This window comes from Hyperoodon ampullatus (assembly GCF_949752795.1).
Source record: "Hyperoodon ampullatus genome assembly, chromosome: 7".
In the NCBI taxonomy this organism is placed as follows: Eukaryota; Metazoa; Chordata; class Mammalia; order Artiodactyla; family Ziphiidae; genus Hyperoodon; species Hyperoodon ampullatus.
This window is the reverse complement of record NC_136920.1, coordinates 36,887,565-36,909,523: the sequence shown is the minus strand read 5'-3', so window position 1 is coordinate 36,909,523 and position 21,959 is coordinate 36,887,565. Positions and strand designations below refer to the sequence as shown.

At 39.0% G+C, this 21,959-nt stretch overlaps 1 protein-coding gene across 1 annotated transcript in view; it reads left to right on the top strand.

Annotated features, from left to right (window-relative positions):
* Positions 1-19,272, top strand: part of GAS2 (growth arrest specific 2) — a gene marked incomplete at its 3' end in the record, with an annotated part of 116,525 nt that extends 97,253 nt beyond the window's left edge. Inside the window, exon 9 of the mRNA XM_079707690.1 lies at positions 19,054-19,272. Coding sequence (XP_079563816.1) covers positions 19,054-19,272 — 219 coding nt within the window. The remainder of the gene's footprint in view (positions 1-19,053) is intronic.
* Between the last annotated feature and the right edge of the window lie 2,687 nt (positions 19,273-21,959).

The following is a 21,959-nucleotide window of genomic DNA, read 5'->3' as shown; positions in this document are numbered from 1 at the left end:
CTCATATTTACGTTTATTGGTTCAATGTCTGTTTCCTCAGTAGACTGTAAGCTTCATGAAGGCAAGGATGTATTGGATTTATTCTATATGCTTTCTGTAGTGGTTAATATATTATCTACCACCTAGTAGTTGCTTAATAAATATCTTTTGAAAGAAAGAATAAAGAGTGCAGAGGACCTAGTTGGAAATGTGGAAGATAAAATGTTGAGTGAGACTCGGTGCTCACAGTAAGCATTTTATAAGAGATAAGGCAAATAAACAAGTCATTATAATTAAAAAAAAATTTCAAGAGGGCAATTCAAAGGAGGGACAAATGGTATCTGATTTGGAGATAGGAAAGTATGAAAGCATCCAGATAAGAAGTAGATTTGGGATGACTTTCTATGTGTCATCAAGGAGAATGTATCCTATTCAAAGAAAATGACAGTATTCAGAAAACAGTGAGTGATATGGTTTGGCTAATGTCTACGTAAAGTAGGTATATATGGGGAAGAAAGCTGAAGAGTTGAGTTCAGGCCATATTTTAAGAACCTGGAATATACGTATCAAAGATTTCTCAGTACACAGTAAGTTCAGTCCCATAGCAGTGTGTCCGGTGGCCCTGAGAAGAAAGGCAGAGAAACTGAAAGCAATTATTGTTTGTTCAAGAAAGAGAACAAAAATCTGATAATGGTTGATGGAAGTAAGAAAGTATGGAACTGATTTGAGAGATATCAGAAATTAAAGCCTATTGAGCCTGGCAACGTCTTAACTTCTTAGTGTGGGCTGGCTTATCAGCTATCTGTCTCATTTTGAGTCTGTACTGCTCGTCCCCTGTCCAAAGCCATGTTCTCTGAGACATTCCCTAAAGCTTCCTTTACTCCTCACTAAGGTTTCTTCTAGCTCATTCCCAAGAATAAACCCTTTCAAATCCTGAAATCCCATGACCTCCTGGTGTCCTAACCCCAGGCTAGAAGAGATTTCAAGATTAGGAGTTGAAACATAATGCTCATAATTTTATGTTGTCTCTTATAAATCAAAATAAAGGTCCAAGGATGGAAGAGGTAACTTGTGAAGTTACTCGAAGGTGAGAAGGCACCAGAAAGATCAGTCAAGTTGTCCCTTTCTCTTCACCTGGATCCAAGTCTTAGTCATTTCACCTCTTTCCTAAATACTGTAAAAACCTCTTATCCAATCTCTCTTGCTTCAAGCTTTGACTTTTCTATGGATCTGCTGGAGATCTTTGAGCAATAGAAATCTTGTAATGCCAATCCCTTGCTTTAAACCCATTAGTGGCCCTCCCTGTCCCATGTGTACAGAATTCAAGGTCATCTTATTCTTTTTTTAAATTTAATTTTATTAATTTATTATACAGCAGGTTCTTATTAGTTATCTATTTTATACATATTAGTGTATACATGTCAATCCCAATCTCCCAATTCATCCCACCACCACCCCACCCCCCCACCACTTCCCCCCTTGGTGTCCATACGTTTGTTCTCTACATCTGTGTCTCTATTTCTGCCCAACAAACCAGTTCATCTGTACCATTTTTCTAGGTTCCACGTATATGCATTAATATACGATATTTGGGCTTCCCTGGTGGCGCAGTGGTTGAGAGTCCGCCTGCCAATGCAGGGGACACGGGTTCATGCCCCGGTCCGGGAAGATCCCACATGCCACGGAGCGGCTAGGCCCGTGAGCCATGGCCGCTGAGCCTGCACGTCCAGAGCCTGTGCTCCGCAACGGGAGAGGCCACAACAGTGAGAGGCCCCCGTACCGCAAAATAATAATAATATACAATATTTGTTTTTCTCTTTCTGACTTACTTCACCCTATATGACAGTCTCTAGGTCCATCCACGTCTCTACAAATGACCCAATTTCATTCCTTTTTATGGCTGAGTAATATTCCATTGTATATATGTACCACATCTTCTTTATCCATTCGTCTGTCGATGGGCATTTAGGTTGCTTCCATGAAGGTCATCTTATTCTTGATCACTCTTTACCTCACTAGCTGCATCTCCTAACAGTCTCTCCTCATCCCTCTCACATTTTAGCCATGGTAAGGGTGAACTACTTGCTGTTATGTTCAGATTGTGCTGCTTTATATTTCTGTCCCTCTGCATGTGCTTTTCCCCCAGCCTGGGATGCCCTTCTAGCCCTTCTTTATCCAGTGAAATCCTACTTCTCTTTGAGACTCAGATCATTTCCTCCAAGAAATATTCTCAAGAACTCTTGCCCCTCAATACTAAGCTGAAGGTATCTCTAATATTCTTTCATAACATCCTTTGCAAACCTTTATCAGCATAAGCTTGGCAAAGCTATGTGGGAGATAATTTAAATAATGTTAGAGTAAAAGGATCAAATAGGCTCAAAATGGGAAGAAAAAAAGATAAGTCAGGCAAGATTAAATACCCTCCTGAAGACCTCTTAGGATATAGGAGAGACAGGGAAGAAAGGGTGGTAGACTTGAGAGTTAAGAATGAATAGATGGTGAATGTGCTGAGACTGGTTAATGGAGTTTTATGAAATTGCACAAAGAGCTTGTAAAGGTATAGAGGACAGGGAGAGCCCTCTAAATGGAAAATTAGGCAAAGCGCGGAGAGGAGGGTATTAGGTGAAGATGTCACACTTCAAAGACCACTGCCAGGCTGATGTAGATGGAAAGTACATCTCAGCTTGTAGGCCTCAGTGCTGAAGTCTTCAACATCTCAGACAGTCATGCTTTTAATAACTACGTAATAGGCAAAATGTGGAGTATCCATTTCTGAAGACCACTGATGTGACTTGAACATTAATTACAAAATTTTTGATTTTGATCTTGCAACATAAGCTGGTTAGATGCTAGGTGGCATGAATCACAAAATGACAGAAAAGAACTTTGAATGGCCTTAAAAGTTATTAGAACAAACAAAAGAGGACATTTAAGACTGAAGAAGGAAAGAGCAGAATCAGGGCGACTTACATCATTAGTGGCTTTCCCTCTTTTAGACCTACACTGCAGATAAGGGGATGGCCTCAAACTGTCTACAGTGGTGACATTTTTATTAGCAAGCTAGGGACAGAGTCTGTATCTGAGGCCCTTATATTAACACACACATTACCAGAGGCTTAGCTGAATTGGAAACAAAGCACTAGGAAGTACAGACTAGATTTGTCACTGAGGAGTGGGTATTGTTGCTCCTTCAACATCATAATTTGACTTGGAATAAAAGGACACAGGAAAGTGTTTATCAGAAAAACCATGATTTCCCATTGACATGAAGAGGTATAGCTGTGCAGGTAGGTTCCTGAAATATGTGAGGACACTTGTGTAAACAGAAACATGTCATCATGTGCAGTGGGTTGTTGAGGAGAGAAAATGAAGTGGAACCCACATGACTGAGGAATGGTTCTGTGGATTTTGTGATGAGAAAATTCACATTATTTAAGACAGATGGACTAAACCAGAAAGAAAGTCTTCCATTGCTCCAGCCAGGCCCTAGTTAGACAAACAACATCCCTCTAACAATAGTTGAAGGAAGAAAAGACATGGTAATGGGGATGGATGTATATATATTTATATCAGCTGGGATAAATTTATAAAAATTATTGCTCTAACTTTTATTGCTATAACATACCTGTACACACACCTCTCTCACACACACATGCATGCATGTATGAAAGACTTTAAAAAATCATGAGTAAAATTAAAGAAATGAGAGAATAGAAATATAAAATTATGGAAACATAAAAAGAAAAGATAGACTGCTGAAAATTTTCATGGAAACTTTGACAGACAAAGAGATACCTGAATTCATGGAGGCAAAAGTGAATTTAAAAGCAAAGAAAATCAATATGCGAGCTTTGGAAGTTCTTGTCTGAAAATGGTGAATTTGAGCAGTTTCAGGTGATCGTTTCCTAGGGTATTAGTTAGGTGTGGCTTTTATCAAGAGAGTGTGTGTCATCCTCCCTATGGGAACCTCTGGGTGGCCCCATGGAACAGTAGGCTCATTTATAAGTGAACATATGACCAGTCCCTGAAGCAAGGGTGGGTAGACACAGTCAGTGATGAATTGTTTAATTGTTCTGCACTTGGTCTTTAGGAAGACTGAATAATTTGAAAGTGAGCTCCAAACTTCACCTCCTCATATTGGAAAATGAAGGCTGGAAATAGAGTATTCAATAAAGAAAGATTTTTGAGTTCAGAATAGCACAATCTATTTAAAAGATGTAGCAAAGAGTAACTGTGTGGAAGATAAAGATAAAGATTTTTTTAAAAGCCATATGCAAAAGTAATATTTTTATGTATATGTTGGTAAGTGAGATTGGTGTATATTCTTCTTCTATGCTCTTGAACTGTTTTAATAGCATGAAAAACTGAAAGGAAAAGCAATACTTTTGTGCCTCAGAGATGGTTTTTGGAGATAATGAGGTTTACAAGGAAAGCAGTGACTGGCATTTAATTAGCGTAGAGGGAGAAATAGGAAGAACCAGGAAGCGTGATCTTGGAAGGAAAGTTTCTGGAAAAGAAATGCTAAGGCTTTAATTGTAGACTTATAATTGTTCAAGAGTCAGAAAGAACAGGGGAGGATAAAACAAACTATAAGGAAACAATGCAAGTAGCAAAGCTTTGCCCTCCTAAGTTCATGTAGCCATCTTATCTGAGGATATTGTGATGTTTTTGTTTAATGTTGGGAGAAATCCAAATATGTATATTATGAAAATAACTTTTAAAGTAACATTAGAAGATCAAACGAAATGGTGGTATAAAGGATTTTGTAAACCAAAAAGTCCTAATAAAATGTTAGTAAACATTTGAGATTAGGTAGCCAGGTTGGAACTCAGGTCTGAATACTCTTCCATTATCTACTACTCCTGAAGTATGTCAAAGGGGAAAAAAGATTCATGATTAAATTTGTAGTGATTTCAGGTAAAATTGCATCCTTATATAGTGAAGTATATGAGAGCCTGCCAGTGAGTTTGCAAAAGAATAATAAAGTTTTTATAGCAATAAAATAATTTTGTGGATAATAAAATGTTTTCTATGTTGATATTTTAGAAATTCCATTTTTCCCCTTTTAGTTTTGTTTCCTTAAGTAGCAGAACTGAGGGTTTTAAACTAAATTTTAATTTTTCTAAATATATATATAGTTAATAAAGTGGTGCTGTAAGATTTATGTTCAAAAACAGCAAAACTGCCCCATCCCTTTCTACCCTTTTCCATTCTTTTTCTCCCGAATTTTCCCTAGAGGCAGCTAGTTTCACCTCTGGAAGCTGTTTCTTCTTTCATGTGTCTCCAAATTCCTAAGTTATGTAATTATGCTGTTCTTCCTTAGTTTCTAAATTTTAGACATTTTCTATGGTCTGCTTATACACCCAAGGTAGCAAGAGCAGGAAGATGACAATTTAGCAATCTTAGGCTTCCGCCTAACCCCCCAACACACATACACTTTCCTTCCTCCTATTTGCTGAGCATCATTGGTGGTACCACAATGTTGGTCAAATCAGTACTGTAGTCAGTATTTACTTTATAATGGTCACGTAAATATTGTAGTGTGCCATGATTACTTTTATTTTTTGTAACCATTTTTATTTTCCTTGAAGTCAATAATGTCCTGTTTTTGGTCCCAAGTATGACCAAGAACCCCTATCAGATCCCCTGAAAGAACTGTGAAGCCCATCACGATGATCGTGTCGCAGGCAGAAGCACCAGTTCATCTGTTGGTTTCATTTCTGGCCCCTCCACGTGTGTCCTCCTCCCCCAGATTGGCCTCACAGTGTCATCTGAGACTTTTTTTTTTAACTTACTTTGATGTTTTTTAAACTTGCTTTGACGGTGGATTCCCTATTTCCTGAATCGCGTGTCTTCTGAGGATTACTCCCTTGTTTTCTTAGAGTGCACCTGAGAAAATGTAATCATTCATTCACCCAACATATATTTATTCAACATATACTCTGAAACATGCCGTGTTCTGGGAGTTGAGGATATATCAGAGAACAAAACAGATGATACCTGGCCCCCTTGAGGATGTTATATTCCTGTGAGTGTGTGTGTGTGTAGGGTCATCAGATTAAATACAGGATGCTCAATTACAGTTGAATTTCAGATAAACAACAGATACCTTTTAGTATGAGTTTGTTCTAAATATTGCAGGGGACATACTTGTACTGAGAGAGTGTTTGTTGCTTATTTGAAATTCAGACTTAACTTGGTGCCCTGTATTTTTATATGATACATCTGGCAACCCTAGTTGGGATGGATTCTACTGTCTAAACAATAAATATAATAAATATGTAAATTATAGAGCTTGCTAGAAGTGATAAGTGTCATGTTGGAGTGGGAAAGGAAAAGTAAAGCAGGGTAAGGCAGGCTGGGAGTGCGGGGAGCAGAGACTGCAGTTTTAAGAGTCATTAAGGTCAGCTTACTGAGGAGATGAGAGATTAGCAAGGGCATGAAAGAGGTGCAGAGTTAGCTCTCCAGTTGTCTAAGGGAAATGTTTTCTAGGCAGAACGAACACCAAGTCAAGAGTGTGCCTGGAGTAGCCCTGGAGTGTCTGAGAAATAGCAAGGAGACCAATGTGGCTGCATCAGAGCATATGAAGGGCCCCATGGTAGCGCATAAAGTCAGAGAAGTAACAGGAGTTCAGGTCATGGAGGAACTTGGAGGCTGTTGGAAGGACTCTGTAGTGTGTTCCCGGTGAAATGCGGAGCCAGGCAGTGTTTCGAGTGGAGTTGTGACCCAAGGTAACTTCTGTTTGAACAAGATCCCTCTAGTTTCTCTGTTGAGAGTGCACCGAGGGGCAGAACAGGAGCAGGAAAAGTTGGGAGGTTATTGTGGTAAATCCAGGTGAGACGAAGGAACCTTGGGATGAGGGAGATAGCAATGGAGATGGTAAGAACAGATTGGATTCGGATTTGGGATGAATTTTTCCTCTAACATTTTATTGTGAAAAATTTTCAAACACAGAGAAGTCAATACCCATAGAACTACCATCTGGTTCTACAATGAACACTTTGCTGGACTTGCTTTATCATGTATCTGTCCATCTTTCCATCCTGTTCCTGAGCCCTAGTCTGGAGCATCTCTGATTCAATTTCTACAAAGAGAAACCTTCAGTCTCCTGCTGTGATGATGTGGTCATTGGTACCATGGACATAGTCACAGGCATAGCAACTCTGGAGTGGGGTGCAGTAAAAATCTGGGGGCTAGATGATCCTTATACTGATTTTCAGCCATTTATCTTTTTTTCAGCTATATTTCTCTCCTTACCTGATGGAAGTACCTGACGACTTTAAAACCTGAGTTTCCTGTAGTTTCAAGGCTTGATCTGACTTGCTTCGCTTTGTCAGCTGCCATTTCCAGTTTTTAGTTTCAGCTCTCTCTACCTTCAGTCAGTTATGACTCATTTATCTTTTTTCCATCTTCTAAAAATGTCTTTGACCTTTTTTGTCTACTGTTATATCCTCTTAATTTCTCTTTGCCCTGGTAGCTTTATAACACCTTTATTCCTTGCCTTTCATTTGAATGGGGCTTTGAGAGAAAGGAGACTCAGGTTTTCAAATATTTTGTCAATATAAAAGTTCTGAATATATTTAGTAATACTTGGTTTTCCACTTTAATGGGTCTACCAATATACTAAAGATACATTAAAAAGAGGGGCAAAGGGCTTCCCTGGTGGCGCAGTGGTTGAGAGTCCGCCTGCCCATGCAGGGGACACAGGTTCGTGCCCCGGTCCGCGAAGATCCCACATGCCATGGAGTGGCTGGGCCTGTGAGCCCTGGCAACTGAGCCTGCACGTCCAGAGCCTGTGCTCCGTAACGGGAGAGGCCACAACAGTGAGAGGTCCGCGTACCGCAAAAAAAAAAAAAAACGGGCAAAACAGTCATTTTTCCAGTGTCTGGATTCCAGACACTGTTGTTACTTTTCAGGACCTGAATTGCCACCTTTGGCAACGTTAACCTTTGGCTCTCCCAGTACTGATTCCAGTCTGTTGGGTTTTGTTATCAGTACATAGAAGAGAATGGAGTTCAGATAGAGTCAGACAAACATGGCCTTGTTTGATTAGTGGAAGCATTGAGCTTTCATTGCCTCTTGGAGCTCAGCTCCCCTTCCTGAATAGATGTTGCATCTTTGGGGTAGATGAATTCTAGTTTCAGTTGGGTATATACCAGCTACAAATCCTTCCTCTAGACAACTGTTCCCTTTCCGGCACCATCATTTTCCAGCTCGTTGCTTTCACTATACTGAGTATTCTATTAAATATTTATCATAACTTTGCCTTCCCTGTCTGAAATGGTGCCATGGACTGGTAATTAGATTGCGGCTAAGGCTTCTTAATTTCCTTTGGTGCAGAACTGGGAAAATGGAGACCTTACATAACGAGGAGATGAGAACTGACAGACAGTTGGCAGTAAGGGCCCCTGCACATATTTCAAGGCAGATGCAAAGGGAACTTTTTACCAGTGAATGGTTACATTCATCTGCTAGCTGCTCTTCTCACGTTTGCTTCCAGAAAGAAGCTACTGAGAGTCATTTGTCTACATTGAGCCTGGGAATTAAACTTTTTACCCCTCCAGAGGGAAACAACAAAAGCAGGCCAGGAATATTTTTCTGGCCAGCCTCAATAGCCAGAAGGTTTCTGATTCAAGGCCCTGTTCATGCTGGAGGATTGGCTCTCATCATTAGGACACTGCAACAGTTCACCCTTCAAATGAGGGTTTGAGGATTACATTCCCCCTGCTGTAATTTATTACTGAAGACAACAAATCACAAAACTAGGAATCAGGAGACTAGGTCTGTGTTCTTGCTGAGTGTCCATGAGCTACCCACCTAACCTCTTTCTCCCCATTTGTGCAATGTGAACAAATATTAACCTGCCAAACCACTGGGCAGGTGTGATAACAAAATGAAATGATTTAAGTGAAAGTATTTTGCAGGCTGTCAGAGATTTCTGCTCTACAGTTTCCTTTCAGAGTATGGGGCCCAGGGCAAAGCACTCTGGGTGTACCTAATTTTCAGTATTTTTGTATGGGTTAAACAATCAAGTTCAAATTTAAACAAATTCTTCCAAGCATGTATTAAGTTCCTTTATGTTCTGGGTCTGGGTACATTGAGAGCTGGGCGATATGATCATAAATGGAGACATCATAATTTGACAACACCTATTCCTAAAGAAAAGAGGTTTGTCCATGGGAAAAGTCTAGGTAAGAACTCAGACAACCATGACACCTGGTGAAGCCCCTTTAGAATGTATAGTTAAGGGGTACTGAGTATTGCCTTTGAGGTCAGAGAAACTCAAGTTCAAATCTAAACTTTGTCACTTCCTAGCTAAGTGACTTTGGGCAATTTACTTCACCTTTCTGAGCTATCATTTTGTCATCTGTAAATGTCGATAATAATGCAAGCCACTTAGAGTTGCTACAAGAAGTAACTGAAATAAAATCCATAAGGAGCTTATCATCATCATCACAATAACAGTATTATTCTTTTAATAATAATTATAATAATGGCAGGTTGCTATTGAGTATCATGCCCCAGGCAATGTGGCTAAATGCTTGCACATATTAATATCTTTATCCCAAAAACTCTATAATCATTTTACAGATGAGAAACTGAAGCACAGAGAGATTCAATAAATGTCTTAGGGTTGTACAGCTAGTTAGTGGTAACCATATCTAGGCAGTCTGGTAAAGACAAAACAGATGGTAGCTTCTGCTCTGGTGACTGTAGTTCAAATCTCTGAAGTGTTATTTAGGAAAAGGGCATAATAAACAAAAGGATGGTTAGGTAGATAAAAATGAGACAATAAATATGAAAAATTCTTTGTAAACAATAAAACAATAATTCCAGAAGCTTGTTTATTTGGGTAGTATTTAACCATTTATAATTTCAAGTAGCTAGAGATGTTGAGATGAATCCCAAACCTTTGACAAAAAGGAGCCTTCCTATGTCACCTGTGGTTAACAGAGCCTCTGCTGCCCTATTCACAGGCGACCTCATCATGTATCTTGAAAATGCAGGTTTCAGCCTTTCCACTAGGGATTGAACACCTGCCATCTTACTCCTCCAGGTGTCAGGGTACCTTAGGCAGAGAGCTGAATTCCCAGTTGCCCAATTTTCAGCGTATGCCATTTCAGTATAACATTAGATGATGACAGAGTCTGTTGTCCTATAAATTAATTTAACACTCTTTATCTGGATGACTGCATTCTAAAAACAATATTTTCACTCAAGTTATGAGGGCTTGTAAAAACATACCGAGCAGGGTTGGAAACATATGATGTCCCAGGAAGCCAAACTGATCTAAATTTAGGTGGGTTGTCTCCTCTCCTCAGTCCGTGTCAGAGATGGTTGCCTCTTAGAAGGATGGCTCAGGTGGAGAGCAGTTCACAGATTGGGCAGAAATATGAGCCACTGTGGTCAGTTAAGTGGGGAAGGGCTTAATGAGAGTGACCCCAAACACTTAAGCATTGAAAGAGAAAGAGGAGGGGGCGAAATTTTTATCAAGTGATTTGTTACTATAGTGAACAATATTTTTTTTAAATATGCATTCCTGGTGTTATGAGAATTTGTGAAGGGAGATAACGAAGAGAATAATATACTTACTTTTGGATTTATTCAGGATGCTTTCTTCTTTTCTCCTTCTTTCCCTTTCTCCTTTCTCTCTCTTCTGTCCATTGCTCTATTGATTCTCAATACAATCTCCCCCTTTTAAATATGATCCCTGTTAAAGCTTCCTTCTCTGACCCAAAATCTGTCTCTCTCAAAGGAATTCTTTAAACAATGTTTGATGTGGATTATCATTCACATCCTGGTTTCTTTTTTTGTTTGTTTTAGACTCTTCCTTCTAAAGACAAAGCATTTCATCTTTTCTTTTTTCTTATCTTTCCATATGTGATGTTTTACATAGTACATATGGTAATAGTTGCCAGGTATACAAAGCTGAATAGGATGTGACCCTTTAGAGAGGTCAGACAGATGGACAAGAAATAAGGCAACAAAGTATTGTAGGTGCTTTGCTTGAGGTCTGTGCAGGAAAATCTCAAGGTCCAAAGAAGGTAATCTAAATGTCAGAGAGTGCAGAAATATCCCAGAAAGGCAGTGATGCCTGGGTGGAGCATTAGTAGCTGTTAACATTGTTCATTCATCCATTTAACGAGCATTTATTGAGTGCCTATTATGTACTTTTCACTGCCCTAGGCCCTCAGGGCATAAAATTTAGCAAGGAATAACCTTCTCTGGCACTCAACAAATATTTGTTGAATGGCCAATGGAAGAGACTCACTTTAATTCACCTGGTGAATGTGGAACGATTCTCTGCATGTAGAAAGGGATGAAACTTTCAGGGGATTCTAAGGAGTTCAGAATATTTGTTGGGTAAATAATTTGGAAGGTGGTCATGGGTACAGAAAGGTAGGGCCACAGTATAGTGCATAGTTGTGCAGTGTGCAACCCGCACAACAGTATGTGATCATTAAGGCATAATGAGAAAGAAGGTGGGAAAGGAACTGGACTGTGAAGTGCTTGGTGTCTCAGGGTGGTTGTTCTCATGGGGGCAGGAGAGGGACAGAGGTAGAGGAAGGGATATCAGAAACACTGGCAAATTGTTTCCTCAAATTATGTGTTCTTCTGCCCACCCTAGAGATGTAGATTCTGCCCCATCCCTACACGCACAAGCACACATGCCCCTGCATGCTCGCACGCTCACACCCTTGCTTTCCCAGAATCTTTGCCACGGGCTTTTGTTCTGATGAGAAAGAGTCATATTCCTCAGATGGACTGGAACTAAAAATGGCTGAGAAACACTGCAGACAATGGAGAACCACTCACAGGTCCATTGCAAGGCAGTAGCCTGATCAGATTTTCCTTTTTCAAAGATCACTCTGGCACTGGAGTGGAAGGTGGATTAGTGAAGTGTGAGAGATGATGAGGGCATCCTGCTCGAAAGCTTTCACATCCTCCGGGTCTAATGACATTTGTATTCAGAGCACTTGAGAGACATTCCTGCTTCCCTGCATTTTCAAGTTCATGGGCAAAAGACTCAAATCAGAATGAAAGAGATGTGTCAGTGTTTTGCTGAAAAGGTGGCGACACCTGAAGCATTTCATAGGAATTATGATTTAGGACAGATATGAACATGCAAGCAGATCTATGCTGGGGAATTAATAAAATAAAGCTATCAAATATGGACCTAAAGCATTTAACTTTAAATTCTGCATACCTAAAAGACATTTCCTGTTAGTTATTTATTTTTGTTGGTGGTATTTTGCTTGTTTTTTGTTTGTATAATATAAATTTATACAACCTGGTCACCTTAAAAACCAAATATATTACCAGAAAATCCATAATATTTCCTGGCTCTCTTATGTGACCATTTTTTTTGTTTAGTAAAACATATGATTTTCTGTGATCCATACATAAATATCAGCTCTGCCTTGTCAACAAAAAGTGAGTCGAAGTAATTCTGATTAATGTGCCCAGGAAGAAGAAAAATACATACTTTTTCTTGCTTTAAGTTCTTGACAACTGCACATAATGTGATTGCAGTCTGTCTCTCCAATAATTAGAAAGGAAAAAAAATCTTCTTCCTGAAGTCCTGTTATCACACATCATAAGAGCCAGACCACTAGACCCCCTGATACCACAGTGATCTCAAAATTTGTAGGAAGCTATTGATTAATCATTTCTACAACTTTTTGGATTTTCCATTATGTTGTAAGTTGATATAAGAGAATTAACTTATTTCCTTTCAACCCATTTTTTTCCTTTAAATTAAGTATCTGGATGAGTTACAGAATTTGTTGTTTATGGGATTGTTTGTTACCTTACTGTGTTAGGAAAATAAGATTGAAAGGTGGTTCTAGAAAGTGGGCTTTAGGTAAACATAGTGTAGCCTAACAAGATGTGCACTGAATCCAGTAAATCAAAAGACTTATCTGACATGTTATAAACCACTACTTGGTCAATATATTAAGTGATTCATCCACCTTTCAAGATTGGATTCATTTTTAGAATAATAATTTTTGGAAGAGTATAGCTGTTCAATTGTAAGGCCATGTACTAGATTGGGAGTAAAAGAGGTGTGATTTCTAGCCTGGCTCTGGGAACCCCCTGTGTGACCCTCTGTCTGCCAGTTTGTACATCTGTGAAATGACAGCATTGCCAATGACCTCAATTTTTTTATCCTCCTTAATTCAAGAAGGCATATTTGTAGATTATCTGGCACATAGTAGGTGCTCTAATATTATGACTCTGTGTCAACTAAGAAAAAAGTTTCCCTTTTGCTGGCACATGAGAAGAGACCTACTAAGAAAACAACACATAGTTTAATATCATAATAGGACAAAGGCAGAAATCAAAATGCCCTTGGTAAGAATGGGAGTTCTTTTTCCCATTACTAGAAGAAATTATTAAAAAAACAAAAACATAACTTTGAGACCTACTGATTCTTTTCCCTGGGCAGGGAATGTATGTCACTCATAGACATCAAAAAAGAAAATGTTTACAATAACCCAGATCTGCTTATGAAACTTCATTAAGGCCTTTGGGAGAAATGTTGAGACAAGGTTTTTGTTATTTTGTTCTTTTCCCCTTCAGCATTGAGAAATGTTGCTAAATTGGTAAAGAATCTTCTTCTCTTTGTTAGAATCAGGGGCATGGTGAGGAATGAGGTCAACTGTAGAAAATAGCAATGTTAGAATAGGCCTAGTATGCAAAAACTACTGCTTTGCAATGTGCAGTGTTGGGGAATATTTATAGCAACTCTAACTTATTTTTCTTTACTCAAGAGAAGTGCAACTAGCACAGGGAGATCAACTTGATGCTTTGTGATGACCTAGACAGGTGGGATAGGGAGGGTGGGAGGGAGGCTCAAGACGGAGGGGAGATGGGGATATACGTATACACATAGCTGATTCACTTTGTTGTACAGCAGAAACTAACACAACATTGTAAAGCAATTATACTCCAATAAAGATATTTAAAAAAGAGAAAAATGCAACAAACAACATAGAAAACTACACTGAATACTCAATTCACATGTATATTAGCCCTATTAGCCAACACAAGTTATCTTTTGGAATGAAGAACACAAAATTGTTCAACATTGTGAAGCATTAAAAATAAAGGAGCCGTAAAATGCACACTGAACAGAGAATCAAAGCCCAGTTCTCCTTATGCCAACAGATACCTATAAATATATTTTATTGTATTACCTGTACTTGACACATATTTATTTCTGAAATAATTAGGGCCACTTAGAGGATAACCTTCTTAAATTAAATGCAATATTTATTTAAAGTTTATTAGGACATAAAACTATAAATCATTTTATGTGAGCATTTAATCTGCTTAAGCAAATTATAACTATTTCTGACATTGATAATTCCTTGCCTGTGCTAAATTATCACTTGTAAGTAACTAAGCAGGTATGAAAATCCAAATCTAGGAGCTTTACAGAATAAGTGGATATGGTATAATAGACAAAAACAAAAGGATTCTTGTCCCAGTTCTGCCACTGATTTGTTGTGTGATCTTGCACAAGTTGTTTAAGAGCATCAGTTCTTCTAAGAGCATCAGTTTTACTATCTATAAAATGGGAGTAATACTGATACTGATATCTTACATTAGGCAAAGTAAGTAGTATGGAAAGATACATGAAAAGGAGTACTATATGGTTACACTATTGACACTGTTCTGAGATCACATATGTGAGAGTCCAAACATGAGAGGTACATCATCACTCTTTTCAGAGAGCTCCATATTATTAAAAGGGTCATACAGGTAAATTAATAGTTACAACTCTGTAGAATGAGCAAAGCAGTGAAGTCATGTGTAAACTAAACAGCACATGTCAAGAAAGGATTCCCTTATCAATGAGGGGTATGACCCTGGAAGATTTTTTCAGGTGGAGGTGATGTTTGAATTGGGGAAATGTTTATGGTCCTGGTGAGCAGGGAGGGAAGAACAGAAAGGACGTTCCACATTTAGGGGCAAATGTGAAAAAGCATGAGAGAAAGAGTATGTTATCTGGGAATATAGAACTACAAGTATTCATGGGTCCCAGGGCTCAGGGAAGGGATGAGGCTGGCAGGAGTAGTCACGGAGAATAACATATGCAAATAAAGTGACTCACCCTACAGGAGAGAGGGAGGTAGTGAAAGTATTTAGGCAGGACACATCACACTTGCACTTATGGAATTCCATTTGGTGGCAGTTTACTAAATGGATTGGACACAGCAAGCCTGGAGGCAGTGAGTCCTCTACAATAGACCAGGGAAAGATGAATTCCTGAACTAAATAGTGGCAATGGTAGCAAAAATCCTGAGAAACATTTAGTGGGAAATGAATGTTTTTGGTATCTGACTAGGTACAGAGGCTGCTCATGTCACCAACCCTATGATGAAAGACCTGTGGGGCCCTAGTGGAAGGAAGAGAGCAGGCTGCCTTTGCATTTGGAAGCTCCAGGAAGAAACAAGGGCTAGAGTTATAGTTTGGGGACACAAAAGTAGATGGCAGTGAAAACCATGAGGTTGCAAATAGAGAGTGGTTAGACTGAGAAAAGCAGTAGAGAAAGGACAGATAACTTCAGAATCCTCTGGAAAAGCAAAACTTAAAAATAAGTAGAAGAAATACAACTTGTGAAGGGAGCAGAGAGAGAACCCTCAGGTAGGTATCAGGAGATCCAGGAAAGAGAGTCTTGTCATGGAGAGTAAAAGAGTAGGGAGTTTCAAGGAAGGAGTGTCAATACTATCAGATACCTTATTTGAATGATCAAAAAAGACAAGGATTAGGGACAGTCCACTGGATTTGACAATTCTAGAAGTCATCTGGTTTTCTTTCTCATGTAGTTAAGCAGAAGCAATGGGGATTAGGACAGGGGGGAGGACTTGACCTTGAACAGAAGGACTTATTTCTGTGACAAGAAAGGCAGGGTAAAGGATAAATGTAGGTTGGACTGAATTAGCCAGTGGAAGTACCAAGAGAGAGGAAGCCATGCCTGACAAAGAGGAAGTCATGGTAGACTGATGAGGATGAAATGGGTAGTGTACTTGAGAATAATAGAGAGGAATAAGAAATGGGATTGACCAAAACAAAACATAAAAGGCTCAATTAACTGCACTTGGTCTAATGTCACTAATCTCTGAGGTGGAAGGAGTTCTTCCCGAAGAGCTCAGCAGCTCAGCCCTGATTTAGGAAGAAGATTATACACTTAATCCAAGGTTGGGGTTTGGCACGGTAAATGCTGTGAAGGGAAGGAAGGGTTGAGAGCAATTTAGTTTATAGCAGGTTGATTTGCTTTTAGGTTAAACAATAGGGATTTTGTTTATGGACATGAGGTTGGCATTCGTTTCTTCCTTTTTTTTTTCCTTGAGACTGAGCATGTTCTAAGAAAAGGCATGGAATTTAAATCTCTACAATCAGGCTATAGGAACACCTGTAGCTCTGATATCTTAATCCCAAGCTTGAAACTTGTCCAGTTTGACCATTGGCTTTCTTTGGGAAATTATACCTTTGCTGATTAGCTATAGGAAGATTCTGGAAGACGAGATGGGCAGAAATTTAATTACTGTGTTACTCACATTCAGAATGACTCTGTTTCATGTTGAATCCACTCTGCCTTGTCCTATGGATTCATTAAAGAATCTGCAAGCAGAGTTTTTACCTTCATGATCATATACTCCAGGCTGAAAAGCATTTCTGTTACTGTTTCCCAGAGTTCACTAATTGTTTAAAAACTCTTCTGGCTGGCGGTTCTTTCTGGTTGAAACAGCCTGCTTACAGTCAAGTGAACTTGGGCATTCTGCCAAGGACATTCATACCAAGGATGTTTAGAGGCAATTCTTAAATGTAATTTACAGGGCTAGGAGGCACCAGAACTTCAACAATAGGCAAAAGCAGTGCTCTTGGAACAATGGGAGAAAGGGTCAAAGTGCTATTTTGACCCTGGCCTTTGCAGTTTTTGTCCCAGTAACTCCCAAGTTTTGAAAACAGGAAGTAGAGGCACACCCAGGAACTTGTGGCAATGAAAATAGGCCTGTAAAATTATAAAAGCCTTGATGGATTTTATAAGGAGGAACCATTGTGGGAAGAGTACTAGACTGGGAGTCAGGAAATCACATTAAAGATCTGGGCCTCAGTATCTTCATCCTAAACAACAGGAACATGGTACCACTGGTGGACCTGGGGAGGCAGAATGGTTATAAGCTAAATCCTGACTCCTCTTATCTGCTTTATATTTCATGGGTTCCCACTGAGTTTTTATTTAATGAGTAGATGCTGGTGCTAAAATAAGTTTGAAGCCTTCTTGTTAGAAAATGTTTCCCCAGATACTTTCTATTCTAAAATTCTAATATTCAAAGTGAGAATAACCAGTATAGTTACACTTAATTCTCATGAGTCTAATAGTTTTAATTATTGTTATTCAGCATATTTTTATTACTTTCCACGATATTTGATTTTGAAAACTGCCTTATGTCAACCCCATGTTTCAGGATTTCTTACCTTGAGCCTATGGATGGATTTTTGGGAGTCTGTGAAAGCCCTAAATATATATGCAATATTTTGTGGGTACAGGCATACAGAAAGCGAATCCAAAACTTTCCTCAGAATCTCAACAGCCAAGGGCAAAGTCTTCCCCCACTGGCTAGGAGTCAAAAAATCCAGATCTGGGGCTTCCCTGGTGATGCAGTGGTTGAGAGTCCGCCTGCCGATGCAGGGGACACGGGTTCGTGCCCCAGTCTGGGAAGACCCCACATGCTGCGGAGCGGCTAGGCCCATGAGCCATGGCCACTGAGCCTGCGCGTCCGGAGCCTGTGCTCCGCAACGGGAGAGGCCACAACAGTGAGAGGCCCGCGTACCGCAAAAAAAAAAAAAAAAAAAAATCCAGATCTGAAGGTAACACAGAGTGAGAGAAATTCAGAGAGATTTCATAGGGTCTTCCACGAAAAGTACTTACCAAACCCCTCCCAAACCCATATCCCCTTCCCAAGATTACATTGCCATTGTGTGTTCATCATATTTCGGGCAGGGGAGAGGTCTTTGGTGAAGGTGTGACATTCCCCCTTATTCTTACATTTTGTGATACTTGAAAGAAGCCAAGATCAAATCTTTGGCTCCCTGTGCCAATCCTCCACAACTCGGACACGTTTTTACTGGGTAGAAAGAACCACATATTCTTCACCTTTTCAGTCTGTAGCCTTCTTAACCCTGGAGCTCTAGATGGTTCATGGCCCTGAAGGTAAGGGTTTTGTTTTCTTTGTTTTTGTTTTGTTTCTAAAGAAGTATTCTATTGTAATTAAGAAGAATGAGAGTAAAGACAACATACATGTTTGGCCATTCCATAATATCTTTCCTTGAAAGCCTCAGACAGTGACTAGGGAAGATTTCAATTTTTCTCAGTGCATTTTCAATTCTATTTTCATTGAGTATTTGTGTGATTATTAACTTTATATTCCAAAAATAGATAAACAATAAGGATTTACTGTATAGCACAGGGACTATGCTCAATATCTTGTAATAAACTATAATGGGATAGAATTGAAAAGAAAAGAATATATATACACATATACGTATAAACGAATCACTTTGCTGTACACCTGAAACTAACAATATTGTAAATCAACTATACTTCAATTAAAAAAAACTATATTCCATAGCAGGCATTTCCATGGTCTTTTAAGTCCTGGTTCAGAGAAGAATAACCCAGTGGGGAGAACAGAGCTCTGATCTGAGGCAGCAAGCAGGAAATTGGGCAATGATGAGGCTGTGATGCAACATCAGGTGTCAGCGTCAGCAAGGAGCCTCTAGACTCGCTGAACCAAGCAAGGGATTGTACCTACACCCTGATTCCCACAGCAGGGCAAAGCTGGATCCTGGGGATATGTACCATGCATGATCCACTTGCATGGGAAAAACAAAGCTTCTCTCATAAACTGTATGCTAACTCAGACACTGTGCAAGAAGTGGAAGGACAATGGGGGCTTGAAAAACAAAACAGAAAACAATAACAACGCTAGAGCTGGAAGCTGACTTGAGATACTGCAAGAATTCTCAGAATTTAACCCTTTTGCTCTCTTTTCATTCCAGATGCTGCACAACAAGCATGTCATGGTCCGTGTGGGAGGAGGTTGGGAAACTTTTGCAGGGTATTTGTTGAAACACGACCCCTGCCGGATGCTGCAGATCTCCCGTGTGGATGGCAAGACATCCCCCATCCAGAGCAAATCTCCAACCCTCAAGGACATGAATCCAGATAATTACCTGGTGGTCTCTGCCAATTATAAGGGAAAGAAGGAAATTAAATGAAACTAGTTGGTCACTACAAGGGGACTCTCATAATGGCCTGTATCCACATCTCCAGTAGTCAGTTTAGTTCACATGCTCTGAAAATTACTTTGGAAAAAGACATAACAGATAGAAAGACATCATCATGTTGAAACATGCTCAAAGAGTAGCACTATTTATTTTGAATGCTTCTGTAGAAAATGACCTATTAAAAGAAATTAGCAACTCAGATTTAAATTAGACAAATTGTAGGCAAATCATTGTTTCTCAATATGTGAACATGCTATTTAGAACATAATACTAGCAATACAATTCTAGCTAAAGATAAAAATTATTAGAAGAAAATAGGATTTACAGTTAAGTCAACAGAAAGTGCCTGCCTAATGTGTACAGAATAACAGCACCCCAGACATTTTTTATAATTGCAGGATTTTTAAGCTGATTTTTAAGAAGTGACAATTAGTGTGATGATGTGCTACTAAAAATATCCAACAGCACTATAAATTAAAGTACAGTGTATCTACGACAATAATACCTTACTGGAAAGGCCACTTCAGAAAAGTTTACATTCACTTGGAAGAATGCCTTAAAGTTTATCCCTTATCTCTGAACAAACACCTGGGGCACTTTTGGAAGTTTTCACTGCACCCCTTAGAGAATGGCTTATGAGTTGTTTACACATTCCTACACACGGTGGCTGTGTTGAGACAGTGTAATTCACACACATAAGCTGACATACATTTATATTTTGAAAGAGTAAATTGTACAGTCAAATGTCCATTGACTTCATGTTATTTCAAAGCATTTTCTTATTATATCTTTAGTTAACCCAACTTTGCTGTGCTGTCTAGTAAAGTAATTTCACTGTAGCTAATAATGTTACAGACTTATGTATACCCTTGTATACCTAGGACAGGGCTGTTTTGTACCCATAAACAGCAAAATATTGTCCTCACTGATTGAAGAATTAAAATGATGTTAAAAAATTTACCTGTCTCTATATCAATGTTTCATTCTGAAATAAAGATCATATTCAAATGGCAACATCCCCTGGGAGTTAAAAGAAGAGTCAAATTATGGTTACCTAGCACTTCTTCACTTTGGGTAGCTGAGTGGTTCTGGTGTTTGTTCTCCTTAGCAGAGAGTCTAGGTTTTATCATAAATAGTCCTTTAAGGGCTGCCCTGAATATAAAAAGTATAGGCAAATTTAATTTGTCATTTCCTCATTTTTCAGCAAAGACAAAATCCACCTTTCTTGCTCCAGAAAGTCAGGGAGGAAGTATCTCAGTTTGTCACATGAATGATTTAATCAAAGCAGACACAACCTTTTTTTTTTTGCTTTTGGTATTTATTGAATTTTATTTTTTTATACAGCAGGTTTTTATTAGTCATCAATTTATACACATCAGTGTATACATGTCAATCCCAATCTCCCAATTCATCACACCATCACCACCACCACCACCCCCCCGCCGCTTTCCCCCCTTGGTGTCCATATGTTTGTTCTCTACATCTGTGTCTCAGTTTCTGCCCTGCAAACCGGTTCATCTGTACCATTTTTCTAGGTTCCACATATATGCGTTAATATACGATATTTGTTTTTCTGACTTACTGCACTCTGTATGACAGTCTCTAGGTCCATCCACGTCTCTACAAATGACCCAATTTCTTTCCTTTTTATGGCTGAGTAATATTCCATTGTATATATGTACCACATCTTCTTTAGCCATTCGTCTGTCGATGGGCACTTAGGTTGCTTCCATGACCTAGCTATTGTAAACAGCCCTGCAATGAACATTAGGGTGCATGTGTCTTTCTGAATTATGGTTTTCTTAGGGTATATGCCCAGTAGTGGGATTGCTGGATCATATGGTAATTCTATTTTTAGTTTTTTAAGGAACCTCCATACTGTTCTCCATAGTGGCTGTATCAATTTACATTCCCACCAACAGTGCTAAAGGTTCCCTTTTCTCTAAACCTTCTCCAGCATTTGTTGTTTGTAGATTTTCTGATGATGCCCATTCTAACTGGTGTCAGGTGATACCTCATTGTAGTTTTGATTTGCATTTCTCTAATAATTAGTGATGTTGAGCTGATTTTCATGTGCCTCTTGGTCATCTGTATGTCTTCTTTGGAGAAATGTCTGTTTAGGTGTTCTGCCCATTTTTTTGATTAGGTTGTTTGTTTTTTTAATATTGAGCTGAATCAGCTGTTTATACATTTAGGAGATTAATCCTTTGTCCATTGATTCGTTTGCAAATAATTTCTCCCATTCTGTTAGTTGTCTTTTCGTCTTCTTTATAGTTTCCTTTGCAGTGCAAAAGCTTTGAAGTTTCATTTGCTCCCATTTGTTTATTTTTGTTTTTATTTCCATTACCCTAGGAGGTGGGTGAAAAAAGATCTTGCTGTGATTTATGTCAAGAAGTGTTCTTCCTATGTTTTCCTCTAAGAGTTTAATAGTATCCAGTCTTACATTTAGGTGTTTAATCCATTTTGAGTTTATTTTTGTGTATGGTGTTAGGGAGTGTTCTCATTGCATTCTTTTACATGTAGCTGTCCAATTTTCCAGCACCACTTATTGAAGAGACTGTCTTTTCTCCATTGTATGTCCTTGCCTCCTTTGTCATAGATTAGTTGACCAAAGGTGCCTAGGTTTATCTCTGAGCTTTTTATCCTGATCCATTGATCTATATTTCTGTTTTTATGCC